This window comes from Fibroporia radiculosa, assembly GCF_000313525.1.
Source record: "Fibroporia radiculosa TFFH 294 genomic supercontigs, scaffold2492, whole genome shotgun sequence".
Taxonomy (NCBI): Eukaryota; Fungi; Basidiomycota; class Agaricomycetes; order Polyporales; family Fibroporiaceae; genus Fibroporia; species Fibroporia radiculosa.
Genome location: NW_012133351.1, coordinates 71849 through 89166, shown reverse-complemented (window position 1 = coordinate 89166; position 17318 = coordinate 71849). Strand labels below are relative to the sequence as shown.

The 17318-nt window shown below is 48.7% G+C and overlaps 5 protein-coding genes across 5 annotated transcripts; 2 read left to right on the top strand and 3 right to left on the bottom strand.

Annotated features, from left to right (window-relative positions):
• Positions 1-100: 100 nt before the first annotated feature.
• FIBRA_03966 (uncharacterized protein) lies at positions 101-6486 on the bottom strand (the record flags this gene model as incomplete). The annotated part of the gene is made up of 18 exons (XM_012325788.1): positions 101-260; positions 323-564; positions 624-779; positions 842-1056; positions 1116-1206; positions 1258-1428; positions 1488-2303; positions 2370-2696; positions 4312-4416; positions 4464-4620; positions 4666-4871; positions 4928-5143; positions 5197-5364; positions 5412-5672; positions 5722-5810; positions 5862-5900; positions 5959-6357; positions 6420-6486. 18 exons carry the CDS (start codon positions 6484-6486, stop codon positions 101-103), a joined length of 3885 nt encoding a protein of 1294 aa, XP_012181178.1.
• A 347-nt stretch (positions 6487-6833) lies between these two features.
• On the bottom strand, positions 6834-10242 carry FIBRA_03965 (uncharacterized protein; the record flags this gene model as incomplete). The annotated part of the gene is made up of 11 exons (XM_012325787.1): positions 6834-7038; positions 7098-7192; positions 7253-7336; positions 8626-9012; positions 9065-9235; positions 9282-9392; positions 9464-9497; positions 9557-9656; positions 9708-9806; positions 9863-9929; positions 9979-10242. 11 exons carry the CDS (start codon positions 10240-10242, stop codon positions 6834-6836), a joined length of 1617 nt encoding a protein of 538 aa, XP_012181177.1.
• Positions 10243-10530: 288 nt separating this feature from the next.
• FIBRA_03964 (uncharacterized protein) lies at positions 10531-14421 on the top strand (the record flags this gene model as incomplete). The annotated part of the gene is made up of 12 exons (XM_012325786.1): positions 10531-11230; positions 11277-11915; positions 11955-12220; positions 12276-12893; positions 12951-13255; positions 13310-13424; positions 13458-13549; positions 13601-13739; positions 13795-13983; positions 14030-14170; positions 14223-14342; positions 14398-14421. 12 exons carry the CDS (start codon positions 10531-10533, stop codon positions 14419-14421), a joined length of 3348 nt encoding a protein of 1115 aa, XP_012181176.1.
• Positions 14422-14550: 129 nt separating this feature from the next.
• On the bottom strand, positions 14551-15062 carry FIBRA_03963 (uncharacterized protein; the record flags this gene model as incomplete). The annotated part of the gene is made up of 2 exons (XM_012325785.1): positions 14551-14796; positions 14856-15062. The coding sequence occupies 2 exons, from the start codon at positions 15060-15062 to the stop codon at positions 14551-14553; spliced, it is 453 nt and encodes a 150-aa protein (XP_012181175.1).
• Positions 15063-15167: 105 nt separating this feature from the next.
• FIBRA_03962 (uncharacterized protein) lies at positions 15168-17249 on the top strand (the record flags this gene model as incomplete). The annotated part of the gene is made up of 2 exons (XM_012325784.1): positions 15168-15635; positions 16050-17249. 2 exons carry the CDS (start codon positions 15168-15170, stop codon positions 17247-17249), a joined length of 1668 nt encoding a protein of 555 aa, XP_012181174.1.
• Positions 17250-17318: the final 69 nt, after the last annotated feature.

Sequence of the window (17318 nt, the reverse complement as noted above, 5' to 3'; positions counted from 1 at the left end):
AGCGCGATGCTAGTCGTTCATTATGAGAAGGATACATCCTGAATATGCAAAGAGTGCTTGGACGAAATGATACGACATCCAACGTGCCATCATGTCGAGGCTAAGACCGTCCTAGCAGACCTGTCCAGTCAAATTGATCATACTTCCTTCTGAATCGTGCCACACGGTCTTTGTTTTGATGAAAATCTACCCGTCTGGGCCGTCGCCACCGACGAGGCTCCAATTCAAGAAGATTGCCAATGATCTCTCCCGCAAAGTACCTTTGTAGTATAAAGGCTTGTCATTAGTATAGATCAGAACGCAGATGTTTGCGAGAACTTACCAAGGAAATTCGCCTCCACCTTTCTCCCCTTCGTCAATGTCGCCCTCGGGATCATCACCGTTGCCTGCTGCTTCCTCCGTGCCCTCAATAACATGCCCGTAGCCTTTCTCGCCCTTATAATCAAATTGGACCATAAAATAAGGCAGATTGGGTACCATTGCCCTACGGAAACCACCCGGTCTGGAGAAGTTGATCAATTTTTTATGCTGAGCCCACTCTGTCTCCGATGCAAGTATAGATTCCTTCGTAGATGGATCCATGTGTCAGCAACAAGAAAAAGCGTCATCAGTAAGCGAATCACCTTGAAATATCCTGGAATTACTTCAAACTGCGCCCACGGTAGGGGCACGCACTCGATCACTGTGTGTTTCTGCCGCTTGAGCGAGATAACGGTCTCATAAAAAATGACACCTTGGTCTTCCTCTGCAAACATTCTCATGAGGCACTTCATGAAGTTCTGGTGAGAAAATATATCACAATGAATGAAAATCTGTCAATACTGCACAAGTCAAAACATACCCGAACTTCATCCCAAACGTCATCATCGCCTTCCAGCATCGTAAGATGATGTTGAATAGGAACGATGAGACAGTGACCCGGTACGAGCTCGTCTGTGAGCGTGCAAGAGAGGTAGACACGGGTTCCAAGTGCAATCATAGGGGACCTAGGCAAAGAGTCGTCCTCGCTATAACAAAATGGACATGTAGCCAGGACTTTTTGTGTCCGCTTATAATCTGTTTGATTTAATGTAGGAAGACAGCCGACACTAGTTGACGAGCATGCAACAACATACCATTGATAGCAAATTGCCGTTTCATAGCGTCAGATCGCATCTTTTTCCTGCCTAATTTTTCAGCGTTGTCATCCATATATTCCAAATCATTCTGTAAAAGTCCGTTGAATAAGTATCAGCATAGAGGTAGTTCTCCATATACCTCAAATTTGCCGTCCGACATTATCTGGCGAGCGAACTCCGCATCCAGATTCTTCTGGTCTGCTGGACCTGCGCCCATCCTCTCCTGTCGAAGCATTTCACCCAGCGTAATAGAGTCGTCATCCGCATTATAGCGAACAATTTCACCCGTCTTAGGATCTCGAGTCTCGACCTTGATCACAAAAGATAAATAAATCAAAATGTTGATATCAGCTAACTTGACAAACTCACGTTATCTTTCTTCTTGCGATTTCCGTAAGGAAGAGTGTCATCCCCTGTACCTCGTCCCAAGTCATATAGCCGCCCGCGCGCATCGAGTGTCGGTAATACTTCAACCTTCGTTCGAACGCTGTCATCACCTGTTCTGCTTCCATGGGCCTTATGTACCTCTTCCTCATATTCTTTCTCCAGCTTCTCAGCGTCAGGCGCGCTCATGAGTTTCGCTCGTAACACCTTCGCTTGCAACTTGTTTAACGAAGAAGGCGACAGAGCACGAGATTTCGAGCTCATATACGACACCGATGGCGTCACTGCGGTCGGGATGGGAGAGTGAGATAGTGCTTGGGGTGATCCTTTTTGTGAAGAGAGTTGCAGTGAATCAAATCGTTTGCTCCTTGGACGAGGCTCTGGTGTCGGCGTCGACGGTGTATTCGCTCCTAGACCTGGACGCCGGAACGAAGAGCTTTGACTAGACAGCGCGCTGCCACCGATGTCAGTGAACATGAAGCGCCTCCCACCTTCCGGTTCTTTACCCTTCTCCTTCCGCTCTCCACCTCGACCCGCGCGTCTACCTTCCCTCTCATCGAGGATACGCCGCTCTTCTTGTGCTTCATGGAATGCTTCCATAGACTCAAACCGATCGAGCGCAACATCCTCCACTGACTTGCCTTCCTCCTCTGCTTGTTCATTCACTCGCCTCAGCTTCATCATCCGCCACTGCGAGCCAGGTCCACCAGGAATATTAGCTTTAGGGGTGATCTGGGGGATTTCGTCCAGGTGTTTGCCCTCCTTGAGTCCCATGTTGAGCTCTCTGTGGCTGACGTGAAGCTACAAATCAGAAACGAACGTCAGCTCGGTTCACCACAAAGACAGGACCGTAAGAACAGTGAGCACCTTATCAGGGTCAGGTCGGTCCGGCGGGGGCTTCTTTTTGTATTCTGTGCCAAGAGTAGAGAAGAAATCGACAGTACTGCTTATTGTCCCTGCTGTTTTTGACGGCTCGCCATAGTCTTCCGTAAGTAACTCATCGCCTGTTGGCACATTCAAAACAGTGCGGACTTCGGGCACAACAGAACTGAGTGAAGGCATTAGCATCCATTCCTCTCGCTTCAAGCTAGTCTCTGTCCTTGTCGGAGGAGGAAGAGGGGGGTCAGTGGGCTCAACAGCACCCCGAGACTTTAACGCTAAGCTTTCTGTGGTAGGGATTGTCGTCCCAATAGGCTAGACAATTGCAGTGTTAAATCATGATAGGATCAAAATTGAGTAAACATGCCGTCTCTCCGTCCATATCAATGTTCTTCTCTTCCCACATATCATCGTCATTAGGGTCATTGTCAACGATGTGAACGTGCGTGCTCTCTTTGCGACGCTTGCTTGAGCTGTGGCTGTCCGACTTATGTTTTCGCTTACTTGCGCCCCGATCAGTCTTGTCATGCGAGTATTTGTGCTTCGAAGAGTGTTTAAGCTCGTCGCGACCCATTGGAGTAGTGTGCAGAGAAAATGTAAGCAGAAGAAGCGGCGATGTAGTTACATCGTGCTCTCGGCTCGGCGCTCAGGCGCCTTAATACCCGTGACAAGTTCATCACCGTAGTGATCCTGATCATGCTATAAAAGGCAAGCGTACAGTGTAGCGACGCTCCTTTTCACACCTAAGCGCATCATGACTGTCTGTGCCGTTCATCAGGCCAATCGCTCACAAAAAGTATCTACATAGTTTCTTCTCTATCCCAATATGATTCTCATTTACTCTGATCTTGGGATTTGAGCATAAGGGATGTATTTTCGGAACATCTTGTTCGACGACGATGAGCTTGGATTTGGTGGTCCTTTTCACAGTGACAATCTGTGACTACCAAACCATATTACTGATTGTGATAGTTTCCAAATATGGGTGCTCTATGGTCACACACTGTGCAAGCTGGCCGCATCTTTGCGCTGAAGGTGGCGCATTACATCATGATCTAGGCCTATCTTGTGCGCGCTTGATGTGCCATGTCACTTCTCGTCATGTTCTGCCACACCATGTTCGACTTTCAGATAGATTGTATTACGGAGGGACATACAATCCTCTGATCTTGCCCATTAGCAGATATAAAATGAGGAAAAATGTGTTCTGAAGCTGGTAGTACAAAAGATCAATGCCAGATGTGTGTTGTGCAACAAGCAGCACATCAACACAATTCATTACTCTTTGATGCCAGTGGATGTTGCTGGTTCACAGATTTATAGAGCCATAGCACCATGACCGATAGGTCTAATATTTGGTGTGTAGCTAGTGTCCATATCTAGTAACTTCAAACAAAAATTAGAAGCTTATCGGTATAGAAATGGATAAGTTTCTCGATGGGTGTGAAAAGGACCAGGGATGTGAAAAGGAGTGTCGCTGCACTGTATATGCCAACTCCTTCGAAATCGGGGGTGAAGTCTAGTATTGCAGAACGTGGGTGGAATTGGTCAATGCGAAATTGAGAAGTTGACGTAAATTATTGCCTGGTAATCAATCATGTAGCTTGTGCACTATACAAAACGTCCGCCTTTAGATACTACTACTTACTGCCAGCCTGAGCACACCAACTTGAAAAGAGGACAAGGTAAGTGTTGTCTGTTGCCGCAGAGCAAAAGTCGACAGCCGGGTTCTCGCTGTCGAGTGCCACCATTTGTGATTCTTAGTTTTATGCTAATGCAAAAAATGAGTATCGTGACATGTCGCTTCCGAAGAGCAATAAACAAAAATTACACGAGAACGGCGGCAAATAATGTTATGAGAAAGATGCAACAAGAATATGGGATATAAAATCTATGCGGTCAACCCTAGTTTCACAATGTTTGCCCTCACGCAATCATTGATAGAGACACCTTCTCCTGGATTTGTGTAAGTTATCATAGCATAAGTTCCCTTCGCTACAGATGAAGGATTGATTGCCAAAGAAGAATCTACTGTCTGCAGATCGGTTAGAAACTAGTGATATACAGTCTTTGCAGACCAACCTTTACGAAGTGCTTGAGCCTACTAGGTGTGATCAGAACATCAGGTGCGAAGCTAGCCTCAGCACCACCAGTACAGATATTAAGACCGCCAGAATGAGATACATCGAGGTTCACCTCATGTGAAAGATCGTAAGGGGCCGGAAATAACGGGTAGAAACTACGCATGAGTTAGAAAGAATATTCTAAGAATGTCAGACCGTACCTTCGTTGCTGCAATATGTGACGACATGTGTTCGTCATCAAATCATTGGCGTGTTCCTCTTTGCTGACGGAGGGAATAGGATCAACCTCTTGCGCGCGTTTCACGAATTCCTCTTTGCGCAGGTGGAAGAGGACATCTACGCTGGTGATCGCGAAGGACAAGCCGTTTAACGAAAAGCGGCAAGGATTTGGTAGCATAAGAACGCGCTGGTGGGCAACGGGTCGGTCACCTCAATGCTAGTATTTTCAAGGACTGGACATACAGGATCGGGGGCAAATCCTGAGCCGAGTTCGCACTGTGGTAAAACTGCGTGATCGCTTATCGCGTCTCGCACACTAGGAACAATTAATACCATGCTATCTGGAGATGATTTTAGAAAGTCCAGCAGCTGGAATTTATCATGGAACATGTCAGCCGCAGAAATATCCATTTCACCGTTCTTCACTACTGGGTGATTGACGTCAATGAATGGCCCCACCTATAACGTACATATAAGTGAGGACAGCATGTTCGCTGTGTTGAATTACTTACAAGTAATAATACGGTGGGCTTCTCCACCTTGACTTTATCCAGCAACTTTTTCCAGGAGTTAAAATTAAGATCAGAGTCGGGGGTGAATGGACCACAAGCGACGCATATACTGAATGAATCGGCGCTGTCACCTGTGGCAATTCCAGGATTAGGTGGAAGTGGCGGCAACTGTTGCTCCAATTAACCATCATAATGAATGCTCTGAGAAAGCTCACAGTAAGTATCTCGGTGACGAGAAACCAGCCGCCGCCACCATTCTTGCCTTTGCACGCAACAATAGCACCTGGGAAGAATCCGATGCTTCCAACCCCTTGTCTTGCTTGACGAATTTGTAGTGCTGGATCGAATCGTAGAGACACTCTGACACCAGAACCCATCTGGCGCGACGACTCGAGAACCAAAGAAGCTTCATTCAATTTCGCGCCTCCGGAGGTTTCAAGGTCATGCACGATCCGGCCTACTACTGTCACAATTTCCTAAGGATCATATTGAAGTCGCCGTAATTGATTGAAAAAGGAGACGTACTTCAGTAGCAGCAGAAGGATCAGACAAATCCTCAATGCCATAGTGCTCTTTGACTAGTTGTCCCATGTCGTCTATACGTCTATCTAGCGCTAGATGTAATGCGTAAGTCAAATGTGAGGATATCTCCTAGGATTGATTACCTGTACTTCGATCATAGACCGTCTCGTACATGTACCGGTCTGCGTTTCAGTTATTAGTGGCCATTCGCTTCGGACAAGTTTTGAACGTAGTGCTCACATTGATGTCGTTCATGCGGCACTTTGTCGGATTTTGGTCCAATGAACCTCACTTTACTCGAGCCTGCAATAGATGCTTTCTGTTCGCTCGCCGTCATATCGAAACCATCCTGTCTGCGTACACTGGGCTTTACGGGTATCTTGTTTCCGAGTTGAGCATCTAGCCGTATTCCCGGTCTTCCAATTCCGCTCCCGAGATTTCGTGAAAGAGGTCCAGTCAAATTGACTCTGACTTTCTGCCTCACGGTCGCTTTGGCCAAATCGCTCTGGCACTTCGCTTTGAGAGCCGGAATGACATCAGATGCGAATGGTTGTCGACCGGATACCCCAAAATTCATTGCCTCCCACTTATAAAAGAGGTCTTCTCCACTCAAGTTGAACATTTGACAAATTTTTGCACCTGAGGATACAACCAGAACCAGAATCAATGATATTACGCAAGCAACAGGCGTGTTAACTGACATTCTGCGATAAGAGCTTCTTCCAAAACACCAAAACACTCCAAAATCTCGCGACGTAGTGTTTCCATGTGTCAAATAAGTACGTTTGATATCGTGCTCGAGGATGGACTTAAAGACGGCTGTGGTGCTTCGGTTTAAGAAACTCGACTAGTTCGACGCGTCAACTCGCGTCGGTCACAAATTGTCACACATAGCATGTCACATCAAGTATCAATCTTTGAATCACCAGATACCTATAGTACGATATTCAGATGTGAAGGCGCACCGGGTCGGATAGTAGTACAGCTAATTCCTGACAATAAAGAGAACGGCGCGTACGGGAAAGAATACACATTGCATACCAAAAGTAAAGCTACCTGCCACATCAAACAGCGATGATTAGTTCAATGCCATAGCCACGCAGCCAGCTACATCGTCAACCATCGTTCTCTTCGAAGTTGTTCTCCGTGTGATCAGTTGACAGCTCATCGGATGATTCAGGTTTTTCTGCCTCATCTACAGTTGCCGCTGTTTGTGGCTCTGCAAGAGGACTCTCTTTACCCGGCATCATAGAGGAGTTGGTTGGGGATATGGATAAAGGCTGATGGCTGTTGACTGAAGGGGACGACGCATGCGGGATGCTGCAGGAATACTGGGATCTTAATCAAGACAGACTATAGCTGGGATGACATCTACTCACTTCTCCGGGTTGGGGATAGCAGTGCCAACGGCATTCTGAGGGGCAACGCCAGCTTTCGAGAGGGCATAATCTCCAGAATCAAAGTATTTCCGGTCCTGAAGCTAAGATGAACACAACCAGAACTCGGCTCAGTATTGATGATGGGGACAGCACACCTTCTGCATTTTCATCAGGACGTTCTTGTGTGTGGGCAACTTGCCATATAACCGGAAAAGCTTCTGCTCCTCCTCTGTAAGCTTCTGTATTGGTATTCAGCGTTACAAAAGGGTGGATTTCGTCGTAGTGCAAGAAGCGGTGAACAAATGCTCACACTCATGTCAACCTTCTTCCGCTGAGCCGGTAACATGATGGCGAACTGGGTCGCAAGAAAGGAGACAAACGGCAAGAGCGCGAAGGCTCTGACGAGCAGGCACAGAAATAGAGAGCGGGAGCCTTATGGGAAAGCGATAACGGGTGGTGGACGGTGATGCGTTTGTAGGAAGGAGCGCGCCGAAACATTACCGAGGTCTCCAGCCACTGCCCAGAAGCGGAGCCTGGCGGAACTTGGAATGGAGTACTGCGGTTCATGACGTAAGCACGTGGTCTTCCTGATCGGTGTCACGTTTCCCTCTCAGATGACGACCGCCAACTGCTCAGTATTTAGTACTGAGAGTCGGCAGACTTAGCCCATGATGAGATCTGGACACCTCCGCACCAGACTGGAATGAGAAATGCAAAACATTCGTTTGCATTGCTAGTCTACTAAATCAAGGATCACCTCACATGCAGCTACCAGACCCCTTTCTATCATACTGGCACTGTCTCGGCTGCCTAGCTCCATCGTGACACAGCACGACACGGGCGCGTGTCCAGAACAGAAGGCTGCCTCGTTACAACCATGCGTGGTTTCATCGATTTGAAAGAATGAGCAATGGTGGTAAGTACAGCCGTCGACCCAAGCACGATGTGATAGAGGCAGCTCTAGACCCCCAGCGTTCCTTTTCGAGCTTTGCGAGTTCTCCGCAAGTGCAAGAGGGCTGCCATGCCCTTCCAGGCCGTTTGTAACCTCGCGGCTGTGATGCACCAGCAACCGATTACTAATGCACATCGACGGCATCGATGAAGAAATGTCTGTCGTATCTCCCAAGTCGGAAGCTGTGTCCATAGAGACTATACAAGGGGTTACTGTAGAATCTCCAGCAGCGAACAGTGTCGCCCAGTCGTCGTCAGATTCGGAGTTTCCGAGGTCGGCTTGCCTTTGGACTAAGCATGACGCGTCATGATAGTTATCGCCAGAAACTATTGTCATACAATTGCTGCCAGAGGATTTTGTAGATCGAGGGCGACAAGACGGGCAATTGAAGAGGCCATCGCCCGATACACCTTCACCTTCTACAATTGGCCAAAAAATTGAGTTGTCAGGTGGGCCATGCGTACACTCTAGCGGGGAGAACAAGCCATCGCCAGAAATGGAATCTGTTGGTTCTTCGATGGCCTTGAAAGTAAGATCAGAACAAATGAGGTCTTTGGGAAACTTCGTCATACGTACACGATTGGAGTTGTTACGCATCAAAATACCTCGACAGTCATGCATTTCAGATGTACTCCTCGTGGGAGCGAAAGGATCCTCGTAGTCTGTATGTGCGCTTGCATCCAGCTGTAATACAGGGATACCATACGCTTGAAATGAGTTCCAAGATAATTCTCTCTGTACGGCATCAATGTCGGCCTCGCCATCAAGTCCCATGTCAAAGTCGTCGGTGAAACCATGGAGGGTGTCTGCCTCGTCGTCGTCCTCGTTATCGTCCAGAAGGTATTCGGAAGTCGAATTCAGGATTTTGGTAGTATCATCTGACGAGACTGTGCTGAGTTGGTCAAGTACAGATTTATCATCTTCAAAATCAGAGGTGACAGGCTGGCTTAGAACATGCTGGCCCTATTAATGAGTAGGCAACAATGAGAGGCTGTCAGTGATAAGAATAATTCACCTTGAAAGGTGAAGGCTTAATAGTTCGCCTGAATAGTTCTTCAAGTGAAATGCATATTATATCAACTTCTGACGGCGTTGCCACATCGACTTCGATTTCGGAAGCGCCAAAATGGTCGGAAAGAGCAGCGTGCAACTCAGACGCAGCGGACGAACAACGTCTTCTCAAAATCTATGTCGCGATAAGATTAAATGAGGTGATGTATGGGACAATTTACCTTCAAGATTCGGCGAAATTGGCGACGAAAGTCAGGATCAGTAGACCGCTCGGCGATGTTCCTGACAGAGTCAGCAATAGATGGTATGTAGGTCGTCTCCAAATCGAGTCGCTACGCATATAGCATAGGCATAAATACAGTGACGATGTAGAAAGCGCAAGCGGTATCCATAAAATACTTACATTACGCCAGGGGCCGAAGATCATCGGATACCACCTGTGCGCCAGTACACAACGGCTCATGAGATCACCCCCGTCATGAAAATATGTACACACCCTACGAGATGAAGCGAAACAAACTTCTCAACCAGATTACCGAGGACAGACAGTAGTGGGAGGTAAGCATAAGTGCCAAATAGATCGGTGCCTTCGACCACTAGGCGCTATCTAGCTTACCAATCATAGTACATTAAACGTATAGACGTACTTTGTTTATCTCGGTTGGTAGAATTACACGATAACAAAAGCTCCAGCGATAGGAGGCGTACGAATGAATGAACACTGAGGTTGGCTGGCCGGGATGGCGCTACAGCAACTGAAAAATGTTAGAAACGACTGGAGGACACCTTGGAGATCATATACACTTTGCGAAACCATCTTCGTCAATGAAGATATCAGTTACGGTACTTATGCCCAACTGACGAGAATTCTGGGGAGCCCAGTCAGACTACAAATATTCATGATAAGGTTGCTCATACCGTTTGGAAGTATTCGACTATATGTTTTGCTGCAGCAGATTTTTGTATAGTAATAGGTGCTATGTCTACGGAGTCGACTGTGCCGCATATACGGAAGATCAGGTTAGAACCTAGTATAACGTCCACATTATCCGGTATGCGGCCCTTAATTCTGAATAAAGTTGGAGATGCCTTTCCGGAAATTAGGATGTGATGAGCATGCAAAGAAACAGCTGTATTCTCCAGAGTTTCACGAACAGCAGAGCAGACTGAGAGCGTCGGCATGATGGCGTCGATGAACAAGCCTGTCAGTTGGAGGAAAGGTGGCAAGATAACTGCGGTATATTTGCAATTATAACTGCTTACCAGCACATATAAAAGTAAATTGTGTAGACAACAAGCAAATGCACACATCACTGCCTCTTCGGTCCTTCGAGTCTGCGGCAGTTCGTCTTCTCTTTCACTTTGTCTGCAAGTCCATCACAGTCCCGCTACTTGCGGGTGCTCGCTCTGCGGTAGAGAGCTATGGTGCGTTTCGGCATGGCCTTTGTTTACGCGCTACGCTCCTGACAAATGTCGGTCAAGGCGAACGAACTGGACCAGAAGATCCAAGATGTCTACAAGCGCATCCAGACCGAGCGTAATGTTTTGGATGGGCTTAAACGCTTCCGCCAGGCCACCACCAATCCGGATGTCCTCAGAGGGACCGATGCAAAGTTTAGAGAAGCAGAGCGCTCGCTCTCCTATTTCGAGGACACTCTCCGCCAGTTGCAGGCTCGCAAGATGATGCTAGCCCGCGACGATCAACAGAGATCAGGAAGCCCGGGTCCTGGTCAGCGTCCTGGGCGTGCGGCTGACACTAATCGCAATGCTCAGTCGCAGTATTCAGATGGGTCAAGGCGTGGCGCACAGAGCCCCCAGTCTCCCGATGTGCGCACGTCAGGCGGGAGCTTTCCGGGAGACGATGCGTTCAGCACCCCTGCGAAGACGTACACAAAACTCGATCTTATTAAGGCGGACACACCTCATACCACAGCCAAAATTTCGTGCATGCTTCATGAGCTCGAGTTTAAGTTACAGGTCGAAAAGCAGCTAAAGAAAGGTATTGACAAGATGGCTAAGGTGTTTCAAGCCGAGGGCGATAAACGATCAAGAGCGGAGGCTGAAAGCAAAAAGATAGAAAGCGAGAGAAAGATACATCTACTGCAAACTGCCCTGAAACGCTACGAGAAATTACATATCTTAGATGATGCCAATGAAGAAGAAGATATAGGTACGTAATGTATTGCATTCTTACATTTCGTTTATAAAGTATACAGAGATTAATCAAAATATGCCAGGCCCCTCCGGCGTTGGCGTTCCCGGTGTAGACGGGGAGAGAAAGGATATTCGCTCCAAGAATCTATCCGGAAAGCTCCAGGTTACACTGAAAGGCGCTCGCGAGCTGGAGCATGCCCCTCTCGCATCGCGGTCTCGCTCTGCGTCAAAACAGGTCGAGACCTTCATTTCTTTCAAAGTGGAAGGCACTGAACGTGCTCGCTCGCATCCTTCCCGAACCGATCGTTGGATGGAGGACTTCGAGATTACGATAGAGAAGGCCAACGAAGTGGAGATTACAGTTTACGACAAGCAAGTTGGGGAGGCACATCCCGTTCCGATCGGATTGCTTTGGATCAAGATCAGTGACCTGGTGGACGCACAGCGAAAGCAGAAAGTCATGATGGAGACCGGCCAGGGGGGCTGGGTCACTGCTGGTGCCATGGATGGCGATGCCGCTGCGATTAGTGCTCAAGCGGGAAGCGTGGGCGATATGAATGCACCTATTGGTTTTGGTGATAATCGAGTCGTACCGCCGTCCTCCATATCTACGGCCCAGTCTGAGGGTATTGATGCTTGGTTCGCTGTTGAAGCTGCCGGCGCGTTAGCGCTTCACCTTAACTTCGGCATGTGTTCATTTTGTCAGTCTATGCCCATTTACTGATTGTGTATGTGTTTAGTTAAGGAGAACGTGCGTAAACGTCCGTTAGATGCCCCTGGCGGTTTGGGTCGTCAAGGTGCTGTTCGCAAGCGCAAAGACGAGGTACATGAGATGAACGGACACAAGTTTGTTCAACGACAGTTTTACCAAATCATTCTATGTGCGTTCTGCAACGAGTTTTTGCTCAATGCAGTTGGCTACCAATGTGAAGATTGTCGGTATACCTGCCATAAGAAATGTTATGAGAAGGTTGTGACAAAGTGTATCTCGAAGTCTAATACTGGCGTAAGTTGTCTCAGACCTCCAAGTATTTGGTTCTGACCTTTTCAACGTGTTGCAGGACGATGACGCAGAGAAGATCAATCACCGGATTCCTCACCGGTTTGAGCCGATCACCAATATTGGTGCAAACTGGTGTTGTCATTGTGGCTATATGCTCCCTCTAGGCCGCAAGAACGCACGAAGGTGTACTGAATGTGATATTACTTGCCACGCCAACTGCGCGCACCTTGTACCCGATTTCTGCGGGATGTCGATGGAGACCGCTAATCAACTCCTGCGAGACTGGCGAGATATCAACAAAGCGCGAGGAGGCAAGACACTTGTTCAGCCACGTCGAGCAACTCAGCATCAGCAGCTTACCTCGATGCCTCAGCAAGCACCGTTAGACCAGATCAGTAGCGACATAGAGCGTATGCAGGTTATTGAACCTCCAGTTCCGCAGAAAGACGTTGTCTATGGTCGCCCAGTTCCCCAAGGAGCTTCAGTGGAGATAGCCTTTCCTGACCAGCGTACGGCATCTCCAGGTCCAGGGACATATCCTGGACAGTCACCTCGACAGCCACCTATAAGCCGACCAGCTGCCTCCTCGCAGCTTCCCACAGAATCACCATCACAAGCTATCTCAGGACACTCCGGATCTGGAGGGTACGAACCGCCAGAAGCTTACGGATACCCTGTAAGAGACTGCATAGGCACTGGTCTATTGCGCTGCTAATCTTTGAGCCTGGTCCAGAGTTCACCCGCTCAACAAGCAGTCCCTCCGAAAGAACTACCTGGCTATGCCGCTCGCCCTAGCCAGTCAGACCGACAACCCTCGCTGCCACCACCTTCTCAGCAGGTGCAACAACCGACGTCTCAGCAGTATCGACCGCCTGCGCGTAAGCGAAAAGTTGGTTTGGACGACTTCAACTTCTTGGCCGTGCTTGGCAAGGGTAACTTCGGTAAGGTTATGCTAGCGGAAGAAAAGACTACAAGTAGCCTTTACGCTATCAAAGTCTTGAAGAAAGAATTCATCATCGACAATGACGAAGTTGAGAGGTAATTTTAAATCGTCCTATCGTCTGTTATTACATCAACTTATCATGTGTATAGTACGCGCTCCGAGAAGCGTGTGTTCTTAGCTGCTGCGCGAGAGCGGCATCCCTTCCTTTTGGGACTCCATTCATGTTTTCAGACCGAAACACGTGTCTATTTCGTCATGGAGTATGTAAGTGGAGGTGATCTCATGTTGCATATCCAGCGCAAGCAATTCTCCTTGCGACAAGCCAAATTTTACGCCTCGGAAGTGCTTCTCGCCCTCGAGTATTTCCACGCAAATGGCATCATCTACCGGTTCGTAGAAACGAATCGAAGCATTTCGCAGAAACATTAACTGCAATACAGTGATCTCAAGCTGGATAATATACTATTGACTTTGGATGGACATGTCAAAGTGGCAGATTACGGTCTCTGCAAGGAGGACATGTGGTATGGCTCGACGACGAGCACATTCTGTGGTACCCCAGAGTTCATGGCTCCTGAGGTGAGACAGCTATCAATATCATCATAACTCTTCTTCACATTGCCGTTTTCTACAGATCCTTTTGGAACAGCGCTACGGTCGCGCCGTTGACTGGTGGGCTTTTGGTGTTTTGATGTATGAAATGCTACTAGGACAGTCGCCATTCCGTGGGGACGATGAAGATGAGATCTTCGATGCTATATTGGAAGATGAGCCGTTGTACCCAATTACAATGCCCAGAGATGCAGTATCAATACTTCAGAAGGTTCGCTAGAGGCTGTCTAACCAAAACTTGGCTCATCATCCACCAGCTACTTACCCGGGATCCAGCACGACGACTGGGATCGGGCAAAGCTGACGCAGAAGAGATCAAACGACATCCATTTTTCAAGGACGTTAGCTTTGATGATGTACTAAACAAGCGGATTCCTCCAACTTATTTCCCTACAGTCGTACGCTGTCTATTCAATCGCAGTTCATGGATAGTCACTCACTGTCTGATAGAACGGCAGCGCTGATACCAGCAATTTCGACGAGGAATTCACACGTGAACAGCCGACGTTGACACCAGTGCACACTCAACTCTCTACCCGTGACCAGGCTGAGTTCAACGGATTCTCTTGGGTAAAAGTTGATCACTTCAGTATCTTATAACTGATCTGATCGTGTTATATCACAGGTCGCGAGTTGGGCAGACGTTTAGCCGCTACAACTCTAGGCATAATTATTACGTTTACCTTTCGCTGCACACCAAACGTCCCACTGTATTTGGATACCTGTAGTTGCGTCAATCCACATTGCGAGTCCTCCATGAATGCTGGCTGCTCAAGCTTTATATATCAATTTGGTGGGTCGCACCGACACTTCCTTGCTTTGCAGTAAGAACATGTCCTCCCGTCCCCGGCAGCCCTTTGGGCTGCTCGGTCGACAACTCGCTGGGTTCGTCTTGTTGGCCGCGCATTAGGTCGTGGAAGCTCTGCCAGAGTGCAGCGATCGTCTCATATTCTCTCGTCATCCCTAATACCTCCTCAAGCTTGCGGTTTAAACCATTACTCGAAGATAAAAGCTCTTCGAAGCCCTGACGAGCGAGGTGGATGTTGAAAATTGTCACGGCGTTGTAGAAGTAGCCGTACTTACACTCGTAATTTCTGCTGTCAGCCGGTCTCTCTCGCGTTCAAAAAGTGTGCTATCGACCTCTTCCATCCTTCGGTGTGCGAGGATGGCAGCAACGCTGTTCGGGTTTAATTCTTGACGAGTGATGGTGACAAGAGTTGACGGTGTCTGTGCAAGTGGCGACGAAAGATAGATTCCCACGCATGATTTATGTCTGAATCGGGTAGTCATAGGCCAGACAGCTTAGCACGTGGCTGCGCGGTCTCCCACTCAGTCCTCAGTGCTACCCTGCTACCATCTGCTTTCCACCCGACGTCTACCGGCGCAACCTTGTCTATGGTGTCATTATCCACTACTGCTTATCCTGTAGCCGCGTCTACGAGCTACGTAACAGAACAAAAGCCACCAGCCGACGAGCCATATATACCCACTTTCTTCTGTCGTGCGCTCTACGACTACCAGACCGCGGACGCCTCGTCCCTCTCATTCCGCAAGAACGATATCATCGAAGTTCTCACTCAGCTCGAGTCTGGATGGTGGGATGGTCTCTTAGGAGACGAACGCGGCTGGTTTCCTAGTAACTATGTCACCGTCATATCCGACCAGGAGGCAGAGGCCGCTCTTGGCCCGTCGGAGGCGATACCCTCTCAGCCGGACGATTCGTTGATAGTCTCACAGCAGGACCGCGATGGTGAATGGATGGGCAGCGATGTAGACATTCATAATTATGCGAATGGTCGCCCTCATACAAATGGGAAGTCTGCACACGACTTCTGGGTGCCCCAAGTCTCCCAAGACGGCCGAGTGAGTGCCCTGTTCAAACTACCAGATGTCATGTCGCTCATGGCTTGCGATTTACTCATCATATCTCTCTTGCTTTCTCGTCGGATAAATGTCATCTCGACTCCTGGTTGCGTATTTGACAATGTTGTTCATCGTTCTCACCTTGCTCGCGACACACGGCTTTATTCGTATCTACATACTATGCCGAATCAACTGACTGGAACTTCCCGTCGACCTCATCTTACCTCCTTGCTGGTATCTTGTTCGCTGGATGTTAAACCGAACTTACCGTCGATGTCACATCGACTGGCGATGTTTTCATTATCTAACCTCCCATGTATGACTTCAATGCCACCTGGACTCTGTCTCTCGGTCGTCGCCACTTGCTAACCATCCTCTGTTCCTCACGTCATCCATTCTTCCTGCCTCACGTAGATCTTCTACGTCAACACACAAACTGGCCAGCATTCGAGAGATTTGCCACAGGAGGTGGAGGACGACTCTGAAACAGATCTCACTGGATTAACATCCCAAATATCTACACTTGCAGCAACCACAGCGACCGCAGGATTTGGTGTTTCGTCCAAGCGTTCGCACCTACCGGAACCTTGGGTGCGACGACTGGCTGATGATGGCCTATCCTATTACTACATCAACAAGCTGAACGGGACGGTTTCATGGACATCTCCGCAATCAGAGCTCTCCTCGAGAAATGGGAATGGTGTACAGCGTTTGCGATCGGGTTCAGCAACGAGCAGCGTTCATTCTGATGACTCCGAACTATTCCCTACGCGGCGTGAGCGGTCTGGGTCGTCCGCGAGCGTCTTTGCTGCGGGAGTACCTCGACGTCAGGTCGAGCTCGCACCTGCAGAACAACTTGCGCAAGAGCTGCAGCAGGCGCTGACAGCCTCAGCAGAGGAATCGCCTATGGAATTGTCAAATCGTGTCCGAGAAGCAATCGCAAGCGTGTCAGAAATTATGCCACATGGTGGGAGTGGACTCAGAAGAGCCGACCAGGGCACTGAGATAGACCAACGGGTGTTGGAGGTCGTTCGCGCGGTGCGCGACCTGTTATACGTGACGGCGACGCCTTCAGGGCACATCCCAAGTCATTTGTACCCGCGCGAGACGCGAGACGCGCGGCAGGGATCCGCTAATCAATCATTGCAGTCGCATCTGAAGGGTACGCAACGGAAAGTCGCGGGGACACTCTCAAAGCTAGTTTTATCGGCGCTGGCAATGCAGTATGATCCGGGCCTTTCGACCGGTGACAAACCAAACCGAATGGAAAGTGATATAGTGGAACTCGAACGTGCAATCGTTGCAATCGTTACGGAAGTACACTATTTCCAGGAAAAAAGTGTACAGCCCCAGAATCAGCCCGTCGCGGGTCTGAAACGGCTCTATGGAATGTTTTCAACTGCGAACATCGGCCTTGGACTTCCAGGTGCCGGTCATGCTGGGAGCTGGCAAGGTTTCGGCTATGTGTCATATAATAATCAGGCACAGTCGCCCCTTCGCAGCCTCGCCGCTGATCAGATCTCTGAGCTCAAAGTCATCGCGAGAGCACTTGTAGAGAAGCTTGGTGCGGTGACTGCGTCGTTAAAGCGATCTGATTTTGAACCAGGTGGGTAGCTCGATGATGAGTCTTACCCTGTTCACTAACATGTCTCCTCTGTCAGAGCGCTTACGACGGGACATACA